At 40.7% G+C, this 16589-nt stretch overlaps 1 protein-coding gene across 2 annotated transcripts in view; it reads left to right on the top strand.

Annotated features, from left to right (window-relative positions):
- LOC128694295 (histone-lysine N-methyltransferase 2B-like) overlaps positions 1-13314 on the top strand; it is a 124895-nt gene extending 111581 nt beyond the window's left edge. For both annotated transcript variants that reach the window (XM_070091871.1, XM_070091873.1), the window contains one exon: positions 8695-13314. In XM_070091871.1, the coding sequence (XP_069947972.1) occupies positions 8695-8998 (304 nt within the window). In that variant the 3' untranslated portion in view covers positions 8999-13314. The remainder of the gene's footprint in view (positions 1-8694) is intronic.
- Positions 13315-16589: the final 3275 nt, after the last annotated feature.

The raw sequence follows: 16589 nt of genomic DNA, 5'->3' as shown, positions 1-16589 counted from the left end.
CTTTCTCTTCTTTCACATATCGATACTATTCCTATCACTATCGAAAAACATCATTCCCTCAATTGTTGTAGTGGTACTGTTATTCTGCCCCATACCATAGTCCAACAGAATTTCCAGACATGTGGCACTGACATTCTCGAACAGCTGGAACTCCAAGATCTCCCAATTCTCAAGGTAGACACTTATGTTCTTCCTGCCCGCGGGCGAAGATGATACCCTTGCAATGTGGCTTGTTTAACTTTTGACAGCTGTGAACTCCCATCCTCTGTTTATGTAGCAGGACATCGGTTACAAGTTCGGAAGGTGATCCCTACACCGCAACAGTGTAGGAATTGCTGGCGATTTGGCCACCCAGCAAAATATTGCAGATCTATAGCCGAATGCTCAGTTTGTGGTGCCGATGACCATTCTAATACGTCTTGCAGTCGAACTCCCTCTTGCCTCAGTTGTCATGAGGCTCACCCTTCGTACTCTCGCCATTGCCAAGTCTACTTAAATGAGCGGGAAATTTGTTGCCTCAAAGAGGAAGAAGGTCTCCCTTATGCTATCGCGGTTTCTTATCTCCGCCTCCAAGGGAGACTGCCCCGTGTTTCTTATTCTCGTGTTTCAAAGCGTCCCCCCACTTCTGGGGTCACATCTTCTGCAGCCTCATCTGCGATTGCCAGTCCCATAGTCACTCCTGTATCTAATTCTCAGACGTCCCTACTTCAACTCCTCAGTCTGTCCTCACTTCTTCGTGTCCTCCCTCACAAACCCCGGTATCGACAAAACCTCGTATGACACCTCCTCCCAATCGTCCCTCTACTTCTCAGAGGCCCAAAAAATCTCCTTTAACCCCTCCTTCTCTTCATCCACCTCCACATTTTACCTTCCTGGTCTCTGTACCTGAGTCTTCCCCTTTCACTGGCTCTGTTACAAGTGTGGAGGTTCATCCTCCTCCTCGTACTGTGCCTTCCTCCCCTGTCCCCTCCCACATTTCTTCCTCTTCTGCCACCTCCCAGGTTTCTGCCTCTTCTGTCCCCTCCCACACTTCTCCAGTTCCCTCCACCCTTTCGCCCCCCCCCCCACCTTGGTACAGTCCATTACAGCTCCGATCTTTACTCAAACTCCTCCTCCTTCCATCTCCAATATTGTCTCCCATACGATGTCTCTGAACTCCGAAACACTTGAAGCAATCTCTGAATATATTGCAGAGACCAAACCATCAATGGACACTGATCCACCCTTTGTTCCTTCTCTTTCCTCTTCTCCATCTGCACAACTCCTTTCTTCACAACGCACCGTTCCTTCGCTACTTGAATGTTTTCCTTTGCCTCAAAGAGGCAGAAGGTCTCCCTTATGCCATGGCAGTGTCTCATCTCTGCCTCCAAGGGAGACTACCTTGTGTTTCTTATTCCCGTGTTTCAAAATGTCCCCCCCACTTCTGGGGTCCCATCTTCTGCAGCCTCCTCTGTGATTACCTCTCCCATAGTCACTCCTGTATCTAATTCTTTTGCTGTCCTAGGCTCAGACGTCCCTACTTCAATGCCTCAGTCTGTTCTCGCTTCTGTGTTCTCCCTCACAAGCCTCAGTATCGACGAGATCTCGTACGACACCTCCCAATCGTCCCTCTACCTCGCAGAAGTCTAAAAAAGGTCCTTTAACCCCTCCTTCCCTTCTTCCACCTCTTCATTTTACCTTCCCTGTCTTTGTACCTGGTTCTTCCCCTCTCACTGGCTCTGTTACAAGTGTAGAGGTTCACCCTCCTCCTTGTACTGTACCTTCCTCCCCTGTTCCCTCCCAAGTTTCTTCCTCTTCTGCCACCTACCAGGTTTCTGCCTCTTCTGTCCCCTTCCGCACTTCTTCTCCAGTTCCCTCCACCCTTTTGCCCCCCCCCCTCCCCTACCTTGGTACAGTCCATTACAGTTCTAATCTTTACTCATCCTCCCCCTACCATCTCCAGTATTGTCTCCCATACGACGTCTCTGAATTCCGAAACACTTGAAGCAATCTCTGAATATATTGCAGAGACCAAACCAGCAATGGACACTGATCCACCCTCTGTTCCTTCTCTCTCCTCTCCTCCATCTGCGCAACTCCTTTCTTCACAGCGCACCGTTCCTTCGCTGCTTGAACGTTTTCCGCTGCCTCCGCATGTGGACTTTTCTAACCCCTCTAGTCCATAGGAACCCTTACCTGTGGATTTCAGGTATCTTTATCATTGCCAATCATGGCCTATTTACAGTGGAATAAACGCGGCCTCGGGTAATCGGAGGTAGCTTCAGATGTTACTCTCCCAGTTTTCCCCTGTTGGTGTTCGCTTACAGGAACCAAAATTACACTCTGCTGTTATCTATCCCATCTCAGGCTATAATTTATTGTATTCTTCAGATCCTTTTCCTGATGGGACCTTTAATGAAAGTGCCCTTCTTCTACGCACTGATATTCCGTACCATCAGCTATTTGTTCGTACTTCGCTGCAGTACACAGCAGCCCGTATCCACTTGCATAGGTGGTATACGCTCTGTTCTTTATATCTCTCTCCTTCTCGGGCATTATCTATACCGGATATTGCCTTTCTTGTTTTGTCATTACCGCCACCGCTTCTGTTACTTGGCGATTTTAATGCCCATCATTTCCTCTGGGGGGGGGGTCTCACTGTGATTCCCGTGGCATTCAGTTAGAGGCTTTTCTTGCTACCCACCCCCTCCATGTTTTAAATACAGGTACTCACAGCCATTTTGATCCTCGGACTCTCACACACTCTTGCATCGATCTCTCAATCTGCTCTTCCTCCGCCGCATTAGACTTCACCTGGTCTGTTCTCCCGGATTTACATGACAGCGATCATTTCCCAATCATTCTTACTTCCCCTTCATATTCACCACCTCTTCGTATCCCACGCTGGCAATTTGATCAGGCAAATTGGAACCTTTACTCACAACTAACTGTTTTTAGTGAGGTTCCTTCTTCGTCCTCCATTGATGAGCTTTTACACCTCTTCTCATCCTCCGTTTTAACCGCAGCTTCTCATTCTGTACCCCAAACTTCGGGCAGGCATTCTCAGAAATGCGTGCCTTGGTGGTCTCCTGCTTGTGCTCGTGTAGTACGTTTGAAACGCGCTGCATGGGGCAGGTACCGGTACAATAGAACCACGGAGAGATTTCTTGATTTTAAGCAAAAGCATGCGATCGCTCGCCGTGTCATCCGTGACGCTAAACGCACTTGCTGGCGAGATTATGTCTCCACCATCACCTCTGCTTCCTCTATGAGTGCAGTCTGGAAAAAAGTACGAAAACTGAGTGGTAAATATTCTCCTGACCCGGCTCCTGTTCTGCAGGTTGCCGGTGTTGATATAGCAAACCCACTAGATGTTGCCAATGAAATTGGCGGTCATCTGGTCCGTATTTCTCAGGGGCTCCATCTATGCCCCTCGTTTCTTTCCACAAAGTCTGCCAGAGAGTTAGCACCCTTGGACTTTTCGTCTCTTAGAGAAGAACAGTATAATGTGCCTTTTACACTTCAAGAACTGGCGGCAACACTCTCAGCTTGCCGATCATCGGCAGCTGGGCCCGACGACATTCATATTCGTATGCTACATTTACATCAGTCAGCCCTTGCAGTCCTATTATGCCTTTTCAGTCTTATTTGGTCACAAGGAGTTCTTCCACAGCTGTGGAAATCTGTCATTGTTCTCCCTTTCCGCAAACCAGGCACTACGGGACATGAAGCCTCCCACTATCGTCCCATTGCTCTTACCAGTGCAGTTTGCAAAGTGATGGAACGCCTGGTAAATAGACATTTAGTGTGGTATTTAGAGACGCACAACAGTCTCTCCACTCGTCAATATGGCTTTCGTAAGGGATGTTCTACCATAGACTCCTTACTACCCTTGGATACATATGTTCGTAATGCCTTTGCGAATAACCACTCAGTTATTGTCATATTTTTTGACCTTGAGAAGGCATATGACACAACTTGGAGGTATAATATTTTGGCCCAAGCCCACTCCTTAGGCCTTCGAGGCAATCTACAATCCTTCCTTAACTTTTTAACTGACAGACATTTCCGTGTTCGGGTTAATAATGTGCTCTCCCCGGACTTTATCCAAGCTGAAGGTGTCCCCCAGGGATGTGTTCTGAGCACAACACTTTTTCTCCTTGCTATAAATGATTTGGTCTCTAGTCTTCCATCAAATATTTGGTCATCACTCTATGTTGATGACTTCGCTATTGCCTGTGCAGGCGCTGACTGTCACCTCATTACAGTTTCTCTCCAGCATGTGGTCGACCGTGTTTCCAATTGGGCCACCACACCTGGGTTTAAATTATCTAGCACCAAAACTCGCCAAATTACTTTCACTAGACGCTCTGTCATCTCCTATCATCTTTTGTACCTCTATGGCTCCCGTATCCCTGAACGTGATAGTCAGGTTTCTGGGCCTCCTCTTTGACCGTAGGTTATCCTGGAAACCTCACATTACCTCTCTGAAGGCAACTTGTCACAGCCGGCTGAACCTTCTCAAAACCCTTGCTCATCTTTCATGGGGAGCTGACCGTCGAACTCTCCTTCGCCTACATTCCACCCTCATTTTATCGAAACTTGATTATGGTGACCAGATCTATTCAGTGGCCTCTCCTGCTACTCTCTCTAGCCTTAACCCCATTCATCATCAAGGATTACGTTTATGCCTTGGTGCTTTTCGCTCTTCCCCTATTGAGAGCCTCTATGCAGAAGCGAACGTTCCATCCTTATCCGATCGCCGTGATGCTTATTGCCTTTGCTACTATGTACGCTCTCATGATCTCCGCAATCCTTCCATTTATAGAATGGTCACTGATATTAGTAGACATTCTTTATTTGTTCGCCGCCCCTCTTTACTCCGTCCTTTCTCTCTTCGCCTACATTCACTCTTATCTTCTCTTCATTTACCACCTTTCTATGTTCATGTAGCATCTCACTTTTCCCTACCCTCCTGGGAAGTTCCGGCTGTTCGAGTCTGTTCTTTCTCTCTCCCTTGCTCGAAAGCCCAACTGCCTACAGTCGCTTCCCGCTCTCTTTTTCTTGGCCACTTCCACTCTCATTCTCATGCCATTGTAGTGTACACAGATGGCTCTAAGTCTTCTGACGGCGTAGGATTCGCAGCAGTGTTTCCGGACAGCGTCGTACGAGGGCATTTACTATCTTCGTCTAGTATTTTTACTGCTGAATTGTATGCCATTCTTGCAGCACTTATCCGTATTGCATCTATGCCTGTGTCATCATTTGTGGTTGTCTCAGTCTCCCTTAGTGCTTTACAGGCTATACAGAAATTTGATGCACTTCACCCCTTAGTCCTCCTTATCCAACTTTGGCTACGCCGCATCTTTACCAAGCATAAAGATATTGTTTTTTGTTGGGTCCCTGGTCATTTTGACGTACAGGGCAATGAACAGGCAGACACTGCTGCGCGGTCAGCAGTACATGACCTACCAGTTTCAAACAGAGGTATTCCATTTACGGACTATTTTGCTGCAATAGCTACCCACCTTCACACCCGATGGCAACAACGTTGGTCTACTGTGCTCGTTAACAAACTTCAATCTATTAAACCGAGTATAGGTTACTGGCCGTCTTCTTATCACCAGTGTCGAGGTTGGGAGACTACTCTCTCCCGTCTTCGCATTGGCCATACTCATCTTACTCATGGATATCTCATGGAGAGGCACCCTGCTCCTCTCTGTGAGAATTGTCAGGCTCCATTATCAGTCAGCCACATTCTGTTGGACTGCCCACTTTATCAACGAGCACACAGAATTTACCTCCGTCGTCGTCTTCGCTCCGCTGCTCTCTACCTTCCCTTCTTGCTGATGGACCCACCTTTCATCCGGACTCTCTCGTTGACTTTTTGACAACAACTGACTTACTTCACAAACTCTGATGCCTTCAGCCCTTTCTACCTCAATCTCTTGCTACCCTCTACCCCCGCACTATCCCCTGCCCCGCTGTTTTTTGTAACCTACTGATCATCCCTCCCCCCTTCTGCCGCCCAATACCCTCGCTTCCTTCCCTACCCTGCAGCGCTGTATAGCCCTTGTGGCTTAGCGCTTCTTTTTAATTATAATAACAGTAATATCGAATGAGTAAAAGAAACCACCCATTTACCAATTTCAACTATCCAATAAAGTGGTCAGAATTTAGCAATTTTGCCGATTTCACACAAATTTCAAAAGATACCAATTTCCGAATAGAATCCAGAATAAACAAGAAAGACATTCCTGGCACTAAAATAACATTTCTTCTGTTCATTAGTCACATCCCCAGGCCCCTCTTATATTTCTTTGGCTTTCCACTTTGAATTTTTATTCTGACAAAAAAATAGAAGATTTACTGTTATGTAGACTATTGCATTAGTGTAGAAATGGTATAAATAATATCAGCGCACTTGTGAAAGAATATTAGACTCACCAGCTGATGTGTATTGGACGCTTGGCATGATTTGTTTACTTTTGAACTTTGGTAAAAATCAAACATTTCTGCTGCTTTGAGCTCAATTTCAAGGTACTTTTCATTCTAAAACCAGTCAAAATCATCTCAATTTCTGTAATATGTCTTCCATTCTATAAAATGAGACCAGGAAAACTAGAATACAACAATAAATACCATACGAAAATACAGTGCAAAGTTGCTGTTTTAATCCAAAAACACGGTCAAAGTTTTTTTTTTCTCATTACGCACTGTGTGCTGCAGGATTTTTTTATACTGCGCACACTGACCACATAGACCCATTCTTTCATATGTAGGCCTACCAGCTTTCTCTCACTAGATTTGAGGGCGCTAGAATTTAGGCATACTAGCACGTCAAAAGCCCTGGTGCGTAAGCCGTACTAGTATGGCTGAAACCCTAAAAGGGTTAACCCTTCAGGGTCCAGAGGCCAAATTTCAAAGTGTACACCAGTGTCCAAGAATTTTCAAAAAATAATTTTCTTATTTTTTCTTATGAAATGGTAGAGAATCTTTTCATGAAGGTAATAAAACAAAAAGTACGAAATTTGATGGAAAATTGACGAAATTATGCTCTTGCGTATTTTGGTGTGTCGGCGATATTTACGCATCGGTGATATTGCCGACTTTGACTCCCCTTTTCTCCCCATTACATTATTCCATTCGACCAAATTCTTAGCTATTTCACTAGCCTTACTTCTATTCTATCGATTGAGCACAAGACTTCGCCAAGTCACCTGTTTCAACTACAAAATAAAGTGTTCGGAAATTGGTAATTTGGCCAATTTAATGCAAAGTTCAAAATATTCTAATTTCAAAATAGGGTCCAGAATAAACAATGCAGGCATCTCTGGCACTAAACTAACATTTCCTCTGTTCATTAGTTATGTTTTCAGGCTTTACAAATGAATTCCATTTTGATTTTTTATTCACATAATGAATTTTTATTCAAACCAAAAAAATAGAAGATTTACTGTTATACAATATTGTAATAATTGTATAAATAATATCACCACATTTGTGAATGTATATTAGACCCACCAACTGGTGTGTCCTAGACGTGTGAGGTCATTTGTTTACTCTTGAACATCGGCAAAAATTTAACATTTCCGCTACTTAGCTCAGTTTTAAGCCATTTCCAGTACTAAAACCAATCAAAATCATCTCTATTTCTGTAATTTATCTTCATTCTATCAAATGAGACCAAGAAATAACAAATACAAGCATAAAAAATATACGAAAAAACACTGCAAAGTCGCTGTTTTAATCGAAAATTACGGTCTCAGTTTTTTCTCTCATTATGCACTGTATGCTGCAGGATTTGTTTTATGTAGCGCACACATACCACATAGATGTATTCTCTCATATCTAGGCCCAAATTTACCACTCACAGCTTATCAGAGTGAGCTGAGCTTATGGCGTAGATCTACGGTTTGGACCCTCAGTGTAAAGCCGTAGATCCATGGCATGGACCCTAAAAGGGTTAAGTGTTCTCATTGCTGAACATTAGTCACTGGCTGGGCATGCAGTAGTGACGTAAGTGGAGTTTACTTCCCCCCCCCCATACCCCTCCCCTTGGATTTCTTGGTGGTGACGCCAAAGATGCCGCCCCGGGTGACACCAGCCCTAGCAACTCTACTGGAAAAGACAAAGCTGCAGTAGCAGTTATTGAAATGTTAATATGAAGGCAAAGAAAATGTACCAAAGCTGCAGTATGAATGTGTTAGATAAAAGGAATATATCTGGATGTATGATTATCCCCCTTTGTTATTTTGTTACTTTTCACAGTGGATTGCCAAATACAATTGATCTACTACCTTGGTGTATTATCTACATATATCTTAAAATATTTAGAGCTTTTTCTTTTCTTTTTAGTTGTATTTCCTTAATTTTCACTTTGTTTTTTAGATCATTATTATAGTAGTAAACAAGAGAGGAGTTGTGATACTCTTAGATATTTTATTCAGGATAATTATAGTCAGATTTTTCTACAAGGTAAATGACTGTGCTGTAACTGTTAATTTGAAGATTCTTAACATGAGCCATAAATTTAGTCATGTCATACAGCAGAGTTGATTGGTATTATGGTCTGCACAAACTCATTTATGCAAGGCCTGAAGCTGAACTAACTATTGCATCTGATTTCAGAGAAATGCCATTGAGTTAATTCAAATTTAATGTACAGTTCAGCGTACGTAATATATTAATTGCATCTCTATGTATACTTTTCAGCCTAATTGTTATTCACGTGTGGTGGACATCCTTGGCAAAAAACATATTATCATATTTGCCCTTCGGAGGATCCTTCGTGGAGAGGAACTTACTTATGATTATAAGTTTCCTATCGAGGAGGACAAGATTCCCTGCACGTGTGGCACCCGAAGATGTCGCAAGTACCTCAACTGAAGCCCTCCAGGAATGCAGCTGTCTTCTTCTCAGTCTTGTAATCTCCATAATCATTGCTATCTGTCTCTTGCAGCAAAATGTTGAAAAACTACTTTGCAGCAATGGCACTGATTTTTTTAAACCCAAATAGAATTAATGAAGTGCAGCATTTGGGTTAATAGGTTATTTTATTATGAATATACATATTCAGTAGAATATGCCAGTGGTCCAGAGTTGTTGTAGAGATTAACTGGGTTAAAGGAGCGTTGAAAATGAAATAAAAGTCAAATTTATTATAGCTTTCAGTAAAACTGAATAGTATCTCTGATCTTGCTATGATTAATTATTTATGTTTTCTCTGTGAGAAGTTCATTATTATCATGGCATGACTTAATTGCTCTAAAAGAAAAAATAATATTCAGAAAATGTCCCTCAACTGAGAGTATACTTTGTATGCTGATGTGATGTGTTCCTCAACTGAAACTGCTTAGGCTAAGTTTGTCTACTGAAACCCTCCTGGAGGTGCCCCCCGAGTCCTTGAAGTTCCTCAGCAAATCCCTGGTGAAGGTTCCTCAAATACCCTCCAGCGCCACGATCAGTACTGCGGGTCAGCTGGAGACGGCCGCAACCTAAACACATGCATTAAGGTTTCCAGTTGCACTTGTTACAATAATCATTAAACTCCTTTTTGATATAATCTGATGTTGCCATTAATTTGTTTTTATAATTTGAGAGTTATTTAACAGCTGGTAATGTAGAATGTTACAAGGGATGAGCTGTGCTGGGTATAACCATAAATAATGTTTGTTGTGTTTTCATGAGTTTTTCTAAACTTTGAAACTAGCCTGACATACCTCATATGATCCCTTATGTATAGTAAGTAGAAATCTCAGCATACTGGGGATGTGTTATTGTCTGATAGGAGCCAATGATGGATTGATGTTAAATTTTGCAATGCCTTCTTGAGGAATCATATTTTAAGCTGGTGACAAAGTTACTTTTCTTTGTTTACCAGCCTAAATTGGCATGGTTTTAGATAATGCCTGTTTACCAAGAAAGGTATTGTAGAATTTGGTACAGTACAGGTAATTATTATGGGAAAACTAGAGACCTCGGAGTGCATTTGGCATAATCATGCACTGATTCCTATAATTTTAAGTAGATGTGTAATATCACCTTTTGCATTTTACTTTTGTGATTCTTGACAATTTTGTGACAAGGTCAGTGATTTTGAGCCACATATCTTCTAAAATAACTAATAATTGTCAGTTATGGGAAATGTGTAAAATTGTCCTCATGGAACAGGACCTTCTGGATATACAAGAGGTTACAGTAATGTAACCGAACTTCAAGAAGTAGCCACTATACACAGGTTCCCTGGGAAAGTGTCAAAATTGAAGTACGTAGATCATTTTCAGGTGCTGTACTTAGGTGCTTGACTACATAATTGGAAAAGCTGGCACACAATCACTGCGCTTGCCACATGCTTTGTAATATAACAAGAAGCAGTACATTCACTAGATTCATCATAATTCAACTAAATACAAATTTTACAAACTCTTTTACGAAAACAATTTCAGTCAGGGTAATAACAATGTTCAAGTTATTCCCTTCAGATAAATGCAGAATTGTTTTTCTGCAGTATATCACCATTTCTTCTTGTGGATCTGAGGATGATAGAGGATGTGATATATTACTTGATATCTGCTAAATACTATGATCACTATAGTATTTTAAGATGTTATATTGGCCATCATACAAGAGGAGGCCTGGTGGATATAGATATGTAGATAGATCTACTGAATGTACAGGTTGTACTCTGTATTGTTAACAGTTGTTTGCTCTAGTGGGATCCTTTGTGAGGACTAATTACCTTACAGTTTGAGAATTCCTATTTTAGAATGTGGGAATGTGTGTCTCATAGCTACAATATATGTACACAATCATGGATTATCAAAAGTATTATGGTTATATGTATGAACAAGTCCAGTTCTATAGTGAGAACAAGTATTCCTGGTCTTGCAGGGCATTGAGGCTCCAGGGGAAAGTGTGTGAATCTGTTCAAACAAAAACAAAAAAAGTTTTAACTACATGTAACTGCCAGCATCTTGTAATGGAATTGGATCTCTAAACAAGAAACTTTTTGACACTACACAGAAAAATGACCAAATGGTGCTACTAGGTGGTTGAATTTTTTTCTGTTTAAGTGTTTTTTGAAAAGCATTGTCATTAAAATTTAAAATATTATTTGATGTTAAATCCAAGATTCTGAAATTGTAGCAAGGATTAAGCTAGGGGGGTGAATGTGATGACAGCAGTATAGTGGCAGCTATAGTTCACAGGGCAGTATTGTGATCATAGGTCAATATTGCTCACAGTAAAGCCGGTGCCATTGTTACTGCCATAGTACATGTGCCACTTGGGCTATGCCTTTGCATTAGTTCATGGGACAGTATTAGTGTCACAGTGCACCAATTGTGATGCTCTACTGTAGAAAAGCCTGGCCTGTGCTTTATACTACTTGACGTCTGCTGGACACTAAACAGCTGCAAGTGAGCAATAAAAATTAATAATACCATCAGTGTGCCTAAATTTTGTGATAGATGGATGGTCTTTTTAAAAGATCACATTTTTTCAGGGCTCAAGTAAACTAGTTCAAGGGGATGTTATAGTTAAAAATTATATTTAAATATTTTGCTGTCAGTCTCTTAGTTTCATAGACCATAGCAGTGCTATGTGTTCTTTTGATAGAAATTTCACACTGCTCATTTCACACACAACCAACGATTAAACCATAGAACCTACTACAACCAATTATGGTAACCTTGGTAACCAAGATGCAAATATGGCAGTTTCACAACAAAACTGGATTCATCTCTTTGTAAATGTTATTTACTTGTACATATGTATTTTGGCTTCACCTTTTCCAAATGTGAATGGAATGCTTTTTGAAAGTGTTTTTAATGTAAAGAGAATAGAGTTTTTATTTCATAGATGAATTTTATATGACGTGTGCTAAATTTTTGGAACCACCAACTGTAATTTGTGCCATCAAAAGTGAGTACAAAGTTAGCATTTAGCTGTTCTTGTGACGGGTACGAATAAAAAAAAATATTCCTGATTTGTACTCAAGAGTACTAAAGCTCAAGTTGCAGAACCTACCTTGATAATGCCCTTGTTAATATAAAGTTCATATTACCCTTTCCGGTCCAAATATTATTCAAGAGAGCACTAGCTAGGGCATACTCAGGGTATGGTCTGGAAGTTGAACATAAGGCACTAGTCACCCACATGGCGTTTAGTGGCATGTTTGGATGGTGCAGATGTGTAAACTGTTCAGAGCAAAGCATTTCATATTATAGTTTTTAGTTATTTTTTATTTAATGCTAATCTTTTTAAGTCACATTTAAGAACTATTAACAGTTGTTATTTTATGAATTCATTAGTTTGTATTTTATGGTGCTTCAAACTTTGGGCATATTTATTATTTTTAACATATACTGAAATTGTCAAATGGATTAAATAGTTACATTGATAATATCTAAGAGTCACATGATTGGTATTCCATTAAAATGTTTTGAGAGTTTTTTCTGCAGTTTAATGCTTGCTTTAAACAGTTTTCAGTTTGATGCCATAAAAAGCAAGCCAACAATGTTTTGACACTTGTCCGATCCACAGTTTGGTTTTTAAACTGTTAAAGGCACAACATTAATGACTTTTCCATGTATAATTTCACTGTTAAATTTATGTAAATTCTATTGAATTACAAAAATAATGCATTGAAACTTAGATATTTTTATTTGTAAAATTTCATGCTATTTATAAATAGACAATGAATAAATAAATATTTAAAAATGCATGAAACTGTCATTGATGCTAAATTAACCAACAAATTACAAAGCTGAGTGTTGTTATCAGTGTTAATAATCCCTACAGTTCAATAAAGCACATGTGGTTGTTACAGCAAATGATGGGTATCATTCCAGTGTTCTGTAAGTGTTGCTTTTACTTAGAATATAAATAAGTTACACCCTTTTCATTCCTTACCAAAGATTTTTTTTTTAAATCATGTTTATAAATACCAGGCACTTAGATTTTACATATGTAGTTTTATAATGAGTTTTATCCTTGTACACTTTGTTTCTCCGCTGATTACTAATGCACTTTTGTACCACATTTGCACTACAGATGTTCCACAAGTGTAGCCTACCACACCTGTAGCCTACCACTCTGTACAATATTTGTAACACATGCTACCACAGCTCATATTTGGAATCCCTCACAGTCTCAGTTTTATGAGTAAGTGGAAAGTTATATTTACTGTCACCTGTGTAAGAGTGAGTTTGTGCAGTTTAAGACCTCACTTTCATGATAGGTGATTGTGTGTATCATGTTCCATTTACCCATTCCGTAAGCTTTGGGCAGAGCAAGTGTTACTGGGTCACTAAATAAAATTTTCTTACTGCGCTTGAAGAAGTTTTAATGTTACCTTTATAAAGGTATTGTTTTATATTTTGTACTAGAATTTTTATTTTTTTGAAGATACGGTTATTATATGCATGCATTGTGAAAATCTGAGGAAGCAGAAGGTGATTGAGCAGGTATGAGTTGTTTGTGAGAGAGGTGAGTATGACAGTATGTATGTGTGGGTAGGTGGGCAGATATGAGAGGGTATGTGAGAGAAACATTTGTTAACCCCTTTGAGAGAGTTTCAGACCCTCTATCTCAAATGTCAACAGGGTCCAAGAATTTTCTATAATAAAAAAAATAAATGAATGACACCGAAAGTATGAAATTTTATGGAAATCTTCCTTTTCAAGAGGGGCTTCTTGGTACGATGATGAGATTATCAGTCTGAGGAATTAGGCCCTTTGATCTTCCTCAGGCTGAACCTAATTTCCTCCCTTCCCTATCCCATTCTCCCCATCACTCCTTTCCCTTTCCTGCTCTCCCCATCCTTCCACTTTCTCTTTTCTGTTTCTGCCTTTGAGGTTGTTCCCTTAGGCTTTATGATTCCTAATCCTGAGAAGGTGTTCCGGGGTACATCTCCTTCCATTAAGGTCCTTGATGGTAGTGTAATTTGCTGTGGAATCTGGATCATCTAGAGATCTCGATTCCTCCAATCTACCAGGAGGGGGAGGCTTCGGAAGTCTTTCATGTGACTAGTGTATCTCTGTAGCCTGCCTGTCGGATTCCAGGAGGTGGTGGCTTGGTAGATGCAAGGTTGCTATCTCAGATTGCTGGTTTACTGGCTTGAAGAGTAGGGTATGGCATGGGTTCCACACCGTATCTGCACTACCAGCTGCGCTGAGGTTGTCCTCTTGGGCATGGAAGGGGAGACTTTCAGTCCTTTTTCCCTGGGAGCTGCCCCTCCACACTCCCCCTCTTTTTTTCTTTTTTTTTTCTTTGTTCTTTTTTTTTTCTTAAGAAAAGAAGAGACTTAATCATGGAATCCCAAGCCAATGTACCTCCTCCTCCTCGGCCCCTTCCTGTAGCAGCACCCCCTGACGACCCTGCCTTTTTTCTTAAGAAAAGAGAGACTTTAATCATGGAATCCCAAGCCAATGTACCTCCTCCTCCTCGGCCCCTTCCTGTAGCAGCACCCCTTGACGACCCTGCCTTTTTACCAGACCATTCCTTGGACCTTTCTACTGCTCCTGTATTTTCTGTGGGTGACATTTAGTCCCATGCTCTGGACACACAGGCTTGGCCTGACTCCTTTGACACCTCTGACCTGGCTTCTCCCGATACAGTGCGATTGTTTTCGGATCACGTGCTCACCTCAGCACGGACCACCTCAGGTCCTTTATCTGAATGACCACGACCTTCTGATGACGTTATTTCGACTGACTCATTCTACTCAGAAAAAAACACAACACAACACTCACTCCCTTTACATACTACGCATTATAGTACACAATGGACAAAGATTTTCACTCAACAACCGACATCTTCAGAATATCTTTCTGAATATAGTATCAGCATGGCACTCCTACGCCATGTTGGTCGTAATATTCCGTTTCATGCTCTCAAGAGTGGTGCACACATTGTCACAGTGCAAAATGCTAGCCAAGCTCATGATCTTTCTCTCCTAACAGCCATAGATGCCATTCCTGTGACAAAAAAAAAACATCCCTCTCTCAATTCCTGCAGTGGTACTGTCATTCTACCACTTACAGGTCTCCCTCAACATTCGTGTTTTCCACTTTCGTGGCAGTAGCAGAGTTTGCTTGGAGATAGGACAAGATGGTCTTTCAATATGACACTAATATCAACTCTACGGCTTATTTATCTATCACAATTCATCTAATATGACATAATAAACAATATTAATAACAAGAAACATGATATATACTCTAGAATGAATAAAATATGCCATTAAGTATGTCACGAGTGTTGCTGAATTGTTGTTGGGTGTATAAGGGCCACTGAGAGCATAAGCCGTGCATAGTGATGGTTGAGGAGGCAGCAGAGGCGGTGTTGTCAGTCTCCCTATATAACTCCAAGAACATTTGAGGAGTTAGGTTCGTCCTGTCCTTTTTCTATCGATTAATCGTTTAACTTACTTGGTACACAGTTAATGGCACTTTATCTGGCTGGCGCTATAGCTTTTATCAACTCGTGCTGCTTTAGTATCACACGTTCTCCCCTCTCTCTTCCTCCTCCAGTTTGGTACTCTGCTACGAATTCTTTCTTGAATTCCATAGTCTTTCTCACCTTCTTTACCAAAGGGCTGGCACTAGTACAGTATTTTACGATGTTTTCATGTGTTTTATGATTGTTCATGGTTCAATAGGTTAAGGAAGCAGTATTGTTAGGCTAAGTAAATGCTATTATTATATTTCCCTACAATATATTTATGCACCAAACATTCGCAAGGTTCTTGATTCCCTTGAGCTCCAAGACCTCCCAATCCTTAACCTGTTAACTGTCCATACATAGATCTACGTTCACTCGCCCAGTGCTCTGAATATAAAAAAGAAAAAATTAAATTAAAGAGGGTAATTTTTGTGTGTAATAAGACCAAAAAAAAAAATTTTTTTTTTAGGACCTGTAGTTACAGAGACAAGACCAAGAAGTTGGTGTTGGATGCTCACCTTATTATTATTATAATCAAAAAGAAGCGCTAAGCCACAAGGGCTATACAGCACTGCAGGGCAGGAAGGGAGCAAGGGCATCAGGTGGCAAAAAGGAGATAGATGAGTAATAGGTTACGGAGAACAGCGGGGCAGTGGATGGTGAAAGGGTAAAGGGTAGCAAAAGACTGAGCTAGAAAGGGCTGAGGGGAGTGCGAAAGGTATCATCAGAATTTGTGGAGTAAATCAGTCGTCAAGAAGTCAATGAGAGAGTCAGGATTAACCCTTTCAGGGTCCAAGGCCAAAATCTGAAGTCACACACCAGTGTCCAAGAAATTTTTAAAAAAAAAAAAAAAAAAAAAATTTCTTACAGAATTAAAGAGCATATTTTTGTGAAGGTAATAAAACAAAAAAAAAATAAGAATCTGATCAGTACTTACCGAGATACAGTGCCAAGAAGTTTATAGAAAATGATGTGGTGGTGGCAACATCGACGAATTCCACATACGCGTATTATATTATTTTGTTGTTTTAGTTGTTTTTTTCTTTTCTTTTCCAATTTTTTTCTATTCCTACTAATATTTGGGGCCTGAGAGACCAATACTGTATATAATTGATATATATAAACTCACTGTATTGAACACAATAACCACACTAAAGTTATTA

The sequence above is a fragment of the Cherax quadricarinatus genome, chromosome 3 (genome assembly GCF_038502225.1).
Source record: "Cherax quadricarinatus isolate ZL_2023a chromosome 3, ASM3850222v1, whole genome shotgun sequence".
In the NCBI taxonomy this organism is placed as follows: domain Eukaryota; kingdom Metazoa; phylum Arthropoda; class Malacostraca; order Decapoda; family Parastacidae; genus Cherax; species Cherax quadricarinatus.
The sequence above is the reverse complement of the archived record's forward strand: the minus strand, read 5'-3'. Positions and strand labels throughout refer to the sequence as shown.